Source organism: Mus pahari, chromosome 11 (assembly GCF_900095145.1).
Source record: "Mus pahari chromosome 11, PAHARI_EIJ_v1.1, whole genome shotgun sequence".
NCBI classification, from domain to species: Eukaryota; Metazoa; Chordata; class Mammalia; order Rodentia; family Muridae; genus Mus; species Mus pahari.
The window spans coordinates 31,240,182-31,252,402 of record NC_034600.1 but is presented as its reverse complement, the minus strand read 5'-3'; the positions used below and the strand labels follow the sequence as shown (position 1 = coordinate 31,252,402).

The 12,221-nt window shown below is 42.2% G+C and overlaps 1 protein-coding gene across 1 annotated transcript in view; it reads left to right on the top strand.

The window, feature by feature from the left end:
- Naip (NLR family apoptosis inhibitory protein) overlaps positions 1 to 12,221 on the top strand; it is a 53,922-nt gene that overhangs the window by 29,444 nt on the left and 12,257 nt on the right. The window contains exons 9-12 of the mRNA XM_021208847.2: positions 3,625 to 3,706; positions 7,267 to 7,324; positions 7,799 to 8,265; positions 8,334 to 9,624. Of these exons, the coding sequence (XP_021064506.1) occupies positions 3,625 to 3,706; positions 7,267 to 7,324; positions 7,799 to 8,265; positions 8,334 to 9,624 (1,898 nt within the window). The remainder of the gene's footprint in view (positions 1 to 3,624; positions 3,707 to 7,266; positions 7,325 to 7,798; positions 8,266 to 8,333; positions 9,625 to 12,221) is intronic.

Genomic DNA, 12,221 nt, shown 5'->3' with positions numbered 1-12,221 from the left:
GCCTCAAACTCAGAAATCCGCCTGCCTCTGCCTCCCAAGTGCTGGGATTAAAGGTGTGCACCACCACTGCCCGGCTTTCCATTTTCTGAGATTTTCTTCGGTTTCTCTCTTGAGAGACTTGAAGTTATTGTCATACAGGTCTTTCACTTGTTTGGTTAGAGTTACCCCAAGATATGTTATGTTATTTGAGGTTACTGTGAAGGGAATTGTTCCCCTATTTCTTTCTTGGCCTGTTTATTGTTTGTATAAAGAAAGGCTACTGATTTATTTGAGTTGATTTTATATCAGGCCACTTTGCTGCAGTTGTTTATCAGCTGGAGAAGTTATCTGATAGAATTTTGGGGGTCACTTATGTATACTATCATATCATCTGCAAATAGTGATACCTTTATTTCTTCTTTACAAATTTGTGTCCCCTTGATCTCTTTTTGTTGTCTTATTGTTCTAGCTAACACTTTGAGTACTATATTGAACAGATACGGGGAGAGTGGACATCCTTGTCTTGTCCCCAATTTCAGTGGGATTGCTTCATGTATGTCTCTATTTAATTTGATATTGGCTGTTGGTTTGCAGTAAATTGCTTTTATTATGTTTAGGTACAGACCTTTAATTCCTGATCTCTCCAATACTTTTAACATGAAGGGGTGTTTTATTTTGTCAAATGCTTTTTCTGCATCTAAGGAGAAGATCATGTGATTTTTTTCTTTGAGTTTGTTTATATACTGGGTTATGTTAATGGATTTTCTTATATTAAACCAACCTTGCATCCCTGGGATGAAACCTACTTGATTGTGATGAATGGTGGTTTTGATGTGTTCTTGGATTTGATTTGCAAGAATTTTATTGAGTATTTTTACATCGATATTCATAAGTGAGATTGATCTGAAGTTCTCCTTTTTGGTTGGGCCTTTATGTGGTCTTTATTGTGTCTTCATAGGACAAATTAGGTAGTGTTTCTTCTGTTTCTATTTTATGGAATAATTTGAGGAAAATTGGTATCAGGTCTTCTTTGAAGGATTGTAGAATTCTGTACTAAATCCATCTAGCCCTGGGCTTTTTTGGTTGGGAGGTTTTTAATGACTTCTATTTTCTTCTGTGATGTGGGCCTGTTTAGATAGTTTACCTGCTCTTGATTTAAGTTTGGTATGTGGCATCTGTCTGGAAAACCATCCATTTCATCTAGATTTTCCAGTTTTCTTTAGTATAGAAAGGTCTTTCACTTGGCTTTTACAGTAGGAGCTGATGATTTTTTGAATTTCCCCCATTTCTGTTGTTATGTCTCCCTTTTCATTTCTGATTTTATTAGTTTGGATACTGCCTCTGGTCCCTTTAGTTAGTTTGGCTAGGAGTTTATCTATCTAGTTGATTCTTTCAAAAAACCAGCTTTTGGTTTTGCTGATTCTTTGTATTGTTTTCTTTGTTTCTATTTGGTTGAGTTTGACTACTTCCTGCCTTCTACTCCTCTTGGGTGAGTTTGCTTCTTTTTGTTCTAGAGCACTTAGGTGTGCTGTTAAATTCTTTGTGTAAGATTTCTCCAGTTTCTTTACCAGGGCACTTAGTGCTATGAACTTTCCTCTTAGCACTGCTTTCATTGTGTCCCATAGGTTTGGGTATGATGTGTCAACATTTTCATTAAATTCCAGGAAGTATTTAATTTCTTTCTTTATTTCTTCCTTGACCAAGTTATCACTGAGTAAAGAACTGTTCAGTTTCCATGTGTGTGGGGGCTTTCTGTAGTTCTTGCTGTTATTGAAGACCAGCCTTAGGCCATAGTGATCTGATAGGATGCATGTTATTATTTCAATCTTATTTTATCTGTTGAGGGTTGTTTTGTGACCAATTATATGGTTGATTTTGGAGAAGGTACCATGAGGTGCTGAGAAGAAGGTGTATCTTTTTGTTTTAGGATGAAATGTTTTATAGATAACTGTTAAATTCATTTGTTTCATAACTTCTGTTAATTTCACTGTGTCTCTGTTTAGTTTCTGTTTCCACCATCTGTCCATTGATGAGAGGGGGTTATTGCCTTTTTTTGAGATAGGGTCTTGGTATGTAGCCGTAGCTTGTCTGAACTTGCTGTGTAGACCAGTCTGGCCTTTGACTCACAGAGATCTGCTTACCTTTGCCACCCAAGTGCTGAGATTTACAGGTGTGGACCATGATACCCAGCCTGACCAGGTTGAGAGTACCGGCATGAATTCTCTCCTGTGAAGCAGGCCTCCAATCCAGTTCAAAAGCAGTTGGCTACCCCCAAACCTTCATGCCACTACTCAGCCCTGGACAAGCCCTGCCTGTTTTTGCCCGTGGGTGATGCTGCTGATAGCCTTTCTTCTTCACAGACTGCAGAGCCTCTTCTAGTACTGTGAAAGGGGGCAGGAGGGAGGAAACTTTGAGTCAATTTCTTTGGCTTCACTTCTCTCAATCCTGAAAGCAAAGTGTATTGTGTGTTGAGCAGTAGATCTGTAGTTCTGTCTAACAAGGTGTCTCACTAGCTCTGGGGCTTTCCTATTACTCATAACTGGCTCTCTAGTGAACCCCTGAGATCTTCTTGTCCCTCCCTTGCTAGAACTAAGATTAAAGTCACTGCCTCCATTGCCTAGCTTTTTACATAAGTGCTGGAGATTTAAACTCCGTTCTTCATGTTCCTCCAGCAAGTATTTGTCCAGGGTGTCACCTCCAAGCCCTGAATATTATAATTTACATTTTAATTTAATTGTGTGATATCTGTGTTTTTATACTTAACATAGATTGTATGTAGTTGGCACACTTGAATCTTGTGTGTTTGTTTTTGACAGTCTGACCATATGATAGTATATTATTCCTAATTAGATTCTAAGTTGCACAGTTCGTTTAGATAATTTTTATTGTGTTTTTTCTTTTTCCATGACAGTTTTCTCATTATTTACTCTTTCAGAAAGCTATTGTTCCTTTGTTTATTTAGTTAATGTGTGTTTGCATGTGCAATTACATGCACAGTGTGTACTACATACAGGCTAAAGGGAGACAAGTAGTATCTTCTTTAAGTCCCCATATTGTTCCCTTGAGAAGGGATCTCTTTCAGAACCTTGAGCTAAGCTGCCAGGCCCTAGTGATCTCCTTGTGTCTGCTCCCACAGTGTCGGTTACTATTTTTATTTGTTAAGCTCATCTTAGCTGGATCATGGACAGACAATAACTCTGTACTCATCCCAACACATTCCCCAAATATCCTTACCATTGCTTTACAAACCATATTTATTATGTTATTGAAAGCCACAGATTGAATGTTTTTTGGGGTTTTTTGTTTGTTTGTTTTTTGTTTTTGTTTTTTATTTTGATTTTGATTTTGATTTTTCGAGATAGGGTTTCTCTGTGTAGCCCTGGCTGTCCTGGAACTCACTTTGTAGACCAGGCTGGCCTCGAACTCAGAAATCCGCCTGCCTCTGCCTCCTGAGTGCTGGGATTAAAGGCGTGTGCCACCACGCCTGGCCAGACTGAATGTTTACACAGTGCAGCACTGACAGAATCACTGAAAGTGTTAGCTTTCTACTTCATTCTTGGCCCTGAGTCTCCATGTTTTATAAAAAGCTAATGAGAACACTTAACTACACAGAACCATTTTATGACTTTTCTCTCCTCTGCATAGCTGTGTGTTTCTTCAAACCCTGAAGTCCTCTGCAGAAGTGATTCCAGCCCTTCAGAGCCACTGTGCACGTCCAGAAGCCATGGTATGAACACTGCCCTCTTGATCGTGTGGTGGAACACTTTTGTGAATAGCACTTGCCATTTGTAAATGTACCATACTTAAGGAAATTCTATAACGTATCTAAGAAGCACTATCAAGTGTAAACAGGAACTTCACAGTGAATGAGCTCCATGAAACACACAGTCCACCCCTTATTCTGTAAGAAGTCTATTGGTGAAATTCTTTCGGCCTTATTCCTGATGAACATCCAAGCTACCTGTACCCCATCTTCAATCTCTGGAGGACAGTAGGCTTGACTTCTTACTTGTTTTGAGATGTGCAAGGCAAGTTTCATTTTGTTTGGTTGATATTTTGTTTGGGACAGGTTCTCACTGTGCAGCTCAGGTTGACTTTGAACTTGCTGTGCTAAAATTCCAGACTGTCTGGGAATCTGTAATCCTTCTGCTTTAACCTTCCAATGCTGGAATTATGAGTGTGTGCCATCTTTCCTATTTGATTTTTGTTCTTTACTGCAATTGAGGATATCAAACCCAAGGTTTTGTGCATGCTAGGCAAGGAATCTATGACTGAAATACATCCCTGGCCTGCAGGTGTATGTCTTTAAGGAAAGCAAATGAGTAGCAAAATCATGAACTCAGATAGCAGTCTAAACCCTACATGTTTCTCTGACATATAATCTATCAGTTCATTGGTGACACAAGTCACCTCATAATATGGTAACAATAGGTATGCTAGTTCTCATGCCACAGAACAGAGAATGGCATAGTAACTCATACCTGAGCTGAGGCAGGAGAATACTCAGGAGTTCAACATTAGCCTGGACAATAGTATAAGACAGCATCTCAAACGACACAACAACAATAACAACAACAACACAAGGGCTGGAGAAATGGCTCAGAGGTTGAGAACGCTGACTGCTCTTCCAGAGGTCCTGAGTTCAAATCCCAGCAACCACATAGTGACTCATAACCATCTGTAAGAGATCTGGCACCCTCTTCTGGTGTGCAGGCATATATGCAGGCAGAACTCTGTACACAATAAATAAATAAATATTTTTAAAAACACAAATGAAAATGGAGGAAAAATAAAGAAAAACAAAACAGCTTAACAGTCCCGGTTGACTTGATAAATCTCTTGTATTTTGAATTTTTAGTTACATTAATTAATTAATGGAACCTGAAATGTCTGAAGTTTCCCCTCCCTTCTCTTCTCCCAGTCCTTGTTGTCTTCTCCCTCTGCCCCCAATCTACTCCTCTTTTCCTTCTCACCAGAAAAAGGTAGGCTTCCCATGAGTATCAACCAGCCTCGGCACATCAAGTTGCAATAGGACTTGGCACATCTTCTCCTCTTGAGGCTAGAGTAGGGAATGGGTCCCACAGTCAGGCAACTGAGTTAGAGGCAGTGCCTGCTCTTGCTGCTAGTTGTCCCACATGAAGACCAAGCTACACATCTGTTCCATATGTACAGAGGACCCACTCATGCTCTATGGTTGGCAGTTCCGTCTCTGTGAGCCCCTATGAGCCCAGGTTAGTGAATTCGTAGGTTTTCTTCAATATCCTCCTCTGGCTCCTTCAGTCCTTCCTCCCCATCTTCCATAGGATTCCCCCAAACTCTCCCTAATGTTTGTCTGTGGCTCTCTGCCATTGTTTCCACCAGTTGCTAGATGAAACCCCTCTGATGACAGTTATGCTAGGCTTCTGTTTGCAAGCCTAGCCTAACATTGTTAACAATGTCATGGTGGCTTTCTCTCATGGCATGGGTTTCAGATGAACCAGTCATTGGTTGGCCACTCCCTGAATTCCTGCTCCATCTTCACCCCTGCACATTGTGTAGGCAGGACAAATTGTAGTTTAAAGTTTTGCAGCTGGGTTGGTGTCCCAGTCTCTCTATTGGAAGTCTTGCCTCATTACAGGAGAAGACCGGTTCAGGCTCCATATCTGCCATTTCTAGGAGTCTTAGCTAGGATCACTTTTGTAGATTCCTGGGAGTTTCCTTTGCCATAGGTTTCTAGCTCATCCCAGAGATGCCACCTCCATTTATGTTGTCTCTTCCAGTACTCTCTCCCTTTGTCCTCCCCCACCTGATCCCTTCTTTTCCCATCCCCCTCCCATAACCACTTAGTCCCCTCCCCCATCCACTCATGATCTCTATTCTATTTCCCCTTCTCAGTGAGATTCACACAACCCCACTTGAGCCCTCCTTGCTATTTAGCTTCTTTGGGTCTGTGGATTGTAGCATGGTTATTCCTTACTTAATGGCTAATATAGTGCTATAAGTGAGTACAAACTATGTTTGTCTTTCTGGGTCTCTGGGTGCCCTCACTCGGGATGATATATTTCTTAGTTCCATCAGTTTGCCTGCAATTTTCATGATGTCATTGTTTTTAATAGCTGAGTAATAATCCATTCTGTAAATGTACCACATTTTTAAAAATCCATTCTTCTATTGAGTAACATCTAGGTTGTTTCCAGTTTCTGGCTCTTACAAGTAAAGCAGCTATGCACATAGGTCAGCAAGTGGCCTTGTGGTAGGATAGAGCATACTTTGGCTATATGTCTAGGAGTGGTATATCTGGATCTTGAGGTAGATCTATTTTCAATTTTCTGAGAAACCACAAAATTGGTTTCCCAAGTGACTGTACAAGTTTGCATTCACATCAGCAATGGAGAAGTGTTCCCCTTGCTCCACATCCTCAACAGTATGAAGTGTTGAATGAGTTTTTTTATCTTAGCCATTCTCAGGGGGGTAAAGTGGAACCTAAGAGTCATTTTGATTTGCATTTCCATGAAGGCTAAGGATGCTAAACATTTCTTTGAGTGCTTCTAGGCCTTTAGAGATTTCTCTGTTGGAAATCTCTAATTTTAATTTTTTTTAATGGTTGATTTGGTTGTTGATGTCTAGTTTCCTGAGTTGTTTTTAGATTTTAGATATCAGCCTTTTGTCAGATATACAGTTGATATTGTCAGTGCAGGGAATGAAGCTCAGCTACTAGACGTTCCTCTAATAGAAACAAAGAGATCTTCAGCTCTGAATAAAACCAGGTGTGGTAAGATGTTTGGAGTCCCAGAAAAGAAATAAGAGTAATACTGAAGCCAGCAGTGTGTGGAGGGTCATTTCAGTTGGGAAACAGAGAAAGGAGGATGAAATGTTAGCCTTGGTTACATAGGGAATTCCAGACCAGCCTACACTACATGATACTCTCTTACTCAAAAAAAGTGTGTACATAATAATCATCCTTCTGCATCCATCCCAGTGTCTGGCTAAAACATGTAAAGAGATTTAAACTAAGGACTAAGGACAGAAGCAGTGTTTAATGGTGTTACAGGACAATTCTTGCTGTACATGGTACAATTTGAGTACTCACACAGTGCTCCCCATAGCGAGGATGCATATACTGTGCATGTACTATCTAGGCATACACACTTTATGTGTGAGGTTAACTCCTTAATGTGTGGAGCACTCTTCCTTCAATCAGCATTGAGTGTAGTCTGTTTAGAGAAGATGTTGGACCTCAGTGATAATATAGTGCCCTATCTTGATATAGACTCAGTTTTGATATAATAACGGATTTATCTTTTAAAGGAAACCACAAGTGAAAGCAACCACGATGATGCTGCAGCAGTTCATTCTACTGTAGTGGGTAAGCACTGAAAAGCAGCGTGGGATTCTGGGTATTCATACATAGGATTTGAAAGGATGGTGTATTTATAATTGTCCAGGGAGCTGCTAGAGAGGAGAGCACTGGGGTGAAGGGAAGTGTGGATGAGAGAGTGAGCCTTCCTGTGGCTTCCTGAGAGTGAGTGCAGGACTAAGAACAGAGTCCTTGTGTCAGACCCAGACCAGCCAGCATTAAAGGCACCACGCGGCAAGCAGGTCTCCTGAGAGCTTAGAAGGGGAACTAGGGTGACAGAGTATTCTTCAGAATCCTGGCTAATTCCCCAGGGCAAGTGGGAGGCTTGGACAGCATTCTGATGCTNTGAAACGGTCTGGCGGGACCTCAGGTGTATGGAGGGGTCATGTGTAGTGGAGGAGAGTCCTAAATACCCTCAGCAGACAAGCAAAGCCATCAGTGAGATTTGAANTGTACCTCCCTGTACCTCCCTTCCCTCCACAGACTTGGGTCAGAGTGAAGCTCAGTGGTTTCAAGAGGCCAGGAGTCTGAGTGAGCAGCTGAGAGACACCTACACCAAAGCCACTTTCCGCCACATGAACTTGCCAGAAGTGTGCTCCAGCCTCGGCACTGACCACTTGCTGGGCTGCGATGTGTCCATCATTTCAAAGCACNTCAGTCGGCCTGTGCAAAGGGCCCTGACGATCCCCGAGGTCTTCTCCAATCTCAGCTCTGTCATGTGTGTGGAGGGGGAAACTGGCAGTGGGAAGACAACCTTCCTGAAGAGGATAGCTTTTCTCTGGGCATCAGGATGCTGCCCCCTGTTGAACAGGTTCCAGCTGGTCTTCTACCTCTCCCTTAGGTCCATCACAGCAGACCAGGGACTGGCCAGCATCATCTGTGCCCAGCTCCTAGGGGCAGGAGGCTGCATTAGTGAAGTGTGTCTGAGCATCCTCATCCAGCAGTTACCTGCTTGTGGACGTTGTACATCGTGGTGCGGAGCCTAGTGCGCACCACGATGTACAACGTCCACAAGCAGCAGGATGTGGCACTTTTCAAGGCCTACATGCAGTACCTGTCCTCAATGCGCAAAGCTGCAGCTGAGCCTCTCCAGGCCACCGTGTCCTCATGTGGGCAGCTGGCCTTGACAGGGCTTTTCTCATCGTGCTTTGAGTTCAATAGTGATGACCTGGCAGAGGCAGGAGTTGATGAAGATGAAGAGCTCACCACCTGCTTGATGAGCAAATTCACCGCCCAGAGATTGAGACCGGTCTACCGGTTTTTAGGTCCTCTGTTCCAGGAGTTTCTTGCTGCCATGAGGCTGACTGAACTCCTGGGTTCAGATAGGCAGGAAGACCAAGATCTGGGACTTTATTATTTGAGACAAATTAACTCACCTGTAAAGGCTATGAGCATCTACCACACTTTTTTCAAATATGTCTCCAGCCACCCTTCATCAAAGGCAGGGCCAACAGTTGTATCTCATTTGCTTCAGTTGGTGGACAAGAAAGAGGCACTGGAGAACATGTCTGAAAATGAGGATTACATGAAGCTCCATCCCGAAGCTTTGCTGTGGAGTCAGTGTCTTAGAGGACTGTGGCAGCTGTCTCCTGAATCTTTTTCTTTGTTCATTTCAGAAAACTTACTGCGCATTGCTCTAAACTTTGCTCATGAGAGCAACACAGTTGCTGCATGTTCTCCAGTCATTTTGCAGTTCCTTCAAGGAAGAACACTGGATTTGAATGTCTTGAGTTTACAGTACTTTGGGGACCATCCAGAAACCTTGTTGTTATTGAAGAGTATTAAGGTCTCATTAAATGGAAATAACTGGGTACAGAGAATCAATTTGTCACTCATGGAAAAATCTTTTGAAAAACTACAGCCACCAACTATAGATCAGGACTATGCCTTTGCCTTTCAACCTATGAATGAAGTCCAGAAAAATTTAGCTGAAAAGGAGCACGTAATAAAGAAGTATGAGGATATGAAGCACCATATCCCACTAAATATTAGTACTGGCTATTGGAAACTGTCCCCCAAGCCATACAAGATCCCTAGGCTGGAAGTTGGAGTGGGTAACATGGGTCCAGCAGACCAATCACTGCTCCAGGTCCTCATGGAAGTCTTCTCAGCNTCACAGAGTATTGAGTTCCGTTTATTCAACAGCAGTGGCTTTCTTGAAAGCATCCGCCCAGNTCTGGAGCTGAGTAAGACCTCTGTCACCAAGTGCTCCATGTCCAGGCTGGAGCTCAGTGGAGCAGAACAGGAGCTGCTTCTCAGCCTGCCTGCCCTGCAGTCTCTTGAGGTCTCAGAAATAAACCAGATTCCAGGTATCCCCGTGTGTTTTCCCATAACCACTCTGGTTGATACTGTTTTCTCATTCTTAGCTTAGATGAATGAAACATCTCAGTTTTATCTCTTCATAAATGTACCTCGATAGGTGAGATCTTAACACTTTCACTGTTTGGGGCAGAGTATAAGTCAATATAAGGCCCTGAGTCATAGACTGACTTTCATATAATTCACAAAAAGTTTGCTTATACTAACATCATGGCTTGAAGAGCTTTTAAGGGCACTTGGATTGTTGTTAGTAAATGGTGGGCTGTTTGTAAGATGATGCTGGAGAATTATCCCCACTCTGGTTGTCAGAAGGAAGAGGGGGTTCTCTAGAAGAAGAATTCAAAAGAGAGAACAATATAGTCTTAGCTATGTTTCTGTTGCTGTAATAAGACATTCTGACCAGCAACTTGGGGGTAAACGTGTTTATCATACCTTCCACCTCCCATGTCACACAGTCCATCATTGAACAAGTTCACGGAAGGAACTGTAGACCAGACCAGAGAGGAGTATAGCTTCCTTTCCTGTGGCTACTTATTTCCTTGGAATAACTGCCTTCTTATTCAACTCCCAACCTCCTGCCCGGGGTTGGCACCATCATCCCCACTGAGCTGGGCCCTCCCTCATAAACCATTAGTCAAAAAAAAAAAAAAAATGCAGACTTTCCTACAGTTATCCCAAATTTAGGATCTTCTTCCCTGATAACTCCGGCTTGTTTCAAGGTGACAGAAACCAATGAAAAATAATATCTATTAGTTTTGTCTTTCCTTAAGTAATATGTCATGACTTTTGGTACAGACTCTATCTGACTTTCCTTAAATTTTATTTATAGTTATTTATGTGTTTTGATAACAATGTAAATGCTTGGTTTTTTAAAATTTCATAATTATAACTAGGATAGCTTTTGTCTTTAGCTGTTGCATGCTTAGGAGTGCTTTTCTTGTCTACAGTTTTATGTTTTAATTTTTTGTCTGAGTGTGTTTTACACTTGTGTGTGTGTTTGCAGATGTGTGTTTGGGCACATGACCATGCCACAGTGTAGGTTCTAATCCCATGGAACTTTGGGATTAGAATGAGGTTGGTAAGCTTGGGACAAGAGCTTTTTCTCACTGAGCCATATCCCTGTGCCATATGTCACTGTCAGGAGATGGTCTTGTGTAGCTTAGTCTGGCTTGGAATTCACTGTGTCTTTCACTATTACCTGAACTGCCTGTGCTTCCTGATCCCACTTCCTGAGTTCCAGATTACAGACACTGAGTTCCAGATTACAGACACGCTCCAACATCTAGTCTCTGAGAAAGTAAAAGACAGTTTTGACTTTGATAATAAATATCATCCCACAGATCTAAAAATGATGTTTATCGCATGTAAAATAGAGACCAAGCAGTACCAGAGATGCTCTTTGGTGGGTAGAATATACAAAGCTCTGTATTCAAGTCCCAGCACTGCATAAAGTTTGTGTGGTTATGCATGTGCACAATCCGAGCACTCAGGAGGCAGAGGTGAGAGGATCAGGACTTCCAGAGGTAATATTCCGTTGTGTGCATATATGTCACTTTTTTGAAGAAACGTCTATTCCTATTCTTTAGCATCAATCTGAGAGAGTTGATGAGGCGTGGTGAGTTGTACTTTTACATGTTGCTTGTCCTTTTACCCATTATGAGCACTGGTTGTTCCCTTATCATCTGCCGGGGATTATGAGGAACGCTGTCATGATCATTTGTGTTACAAGTGTCATTTTGATCCCTGTTGTCAGCTGGTTTGGATATAGTTCTAGGAGGAACAGACTTGCTTGGTCCTTTGACCGTTCTAATATTTTGAGACAGGGTCTCATTCTATAGCCTAGGCTACCATGGAACTTTGTAACAGTGGCTAGCCTTGAGCTCATTCTTGGTAATCCTCCTTCCTCATCTTCTCAGTCACTGGGATGACATCTGTGAGCTACCACATCTTCTTTGAGTTTAACTCTTGCATGTAATTTTAAGAACACACTACTGCCTTTCCTGGGACTGTGGTCCTTGCTCCCAGCTTAGCTCTGAGATTGGCTGCCACCAGTCCCACACCTGACATGCCCATTCCTCCCAGCTTAGCTCCACCAACACCCAGCTATAGCCTCTCACAGGAGCTGCAAGCCTACTCCTAGCCCCTCCCAGGTTAGCTTCACCAAGCCACCATCAACCACCCAGCTTCTCTTTATCTCTGTCCACCTTTGCTTTGTGGAAGAAAAAAACATTCAGACAGTGTTATTATATTTGAATTTGCCTGATAACACAATTGTTGGGTACAGAATCACCTGGCCTAACCTTATCAGCTAGCCTATATCAGCCATCCACCAGTGGCAGAGGTTACCAGTTCCCATGTATCCCATGATCTTACATGGTTGTTGTATGCTTCTCATTCCAAAGCCTGGCCAAAAGGTGCCTCATTTCTTTCCCTGTGTCTGCATTTCCTCCTGGGACATGCAACTTTACCCTTTCCCCAGCAATTGACTCCCACTTTCTTCTTCTTCTTCTTCTTCTTCTTCTTCTTCTTCTTCTTCTTCTTCTTCTTCTTCTTCTTCTTCTTCTTCTTCTTCTTCTTCTTCTTCTTT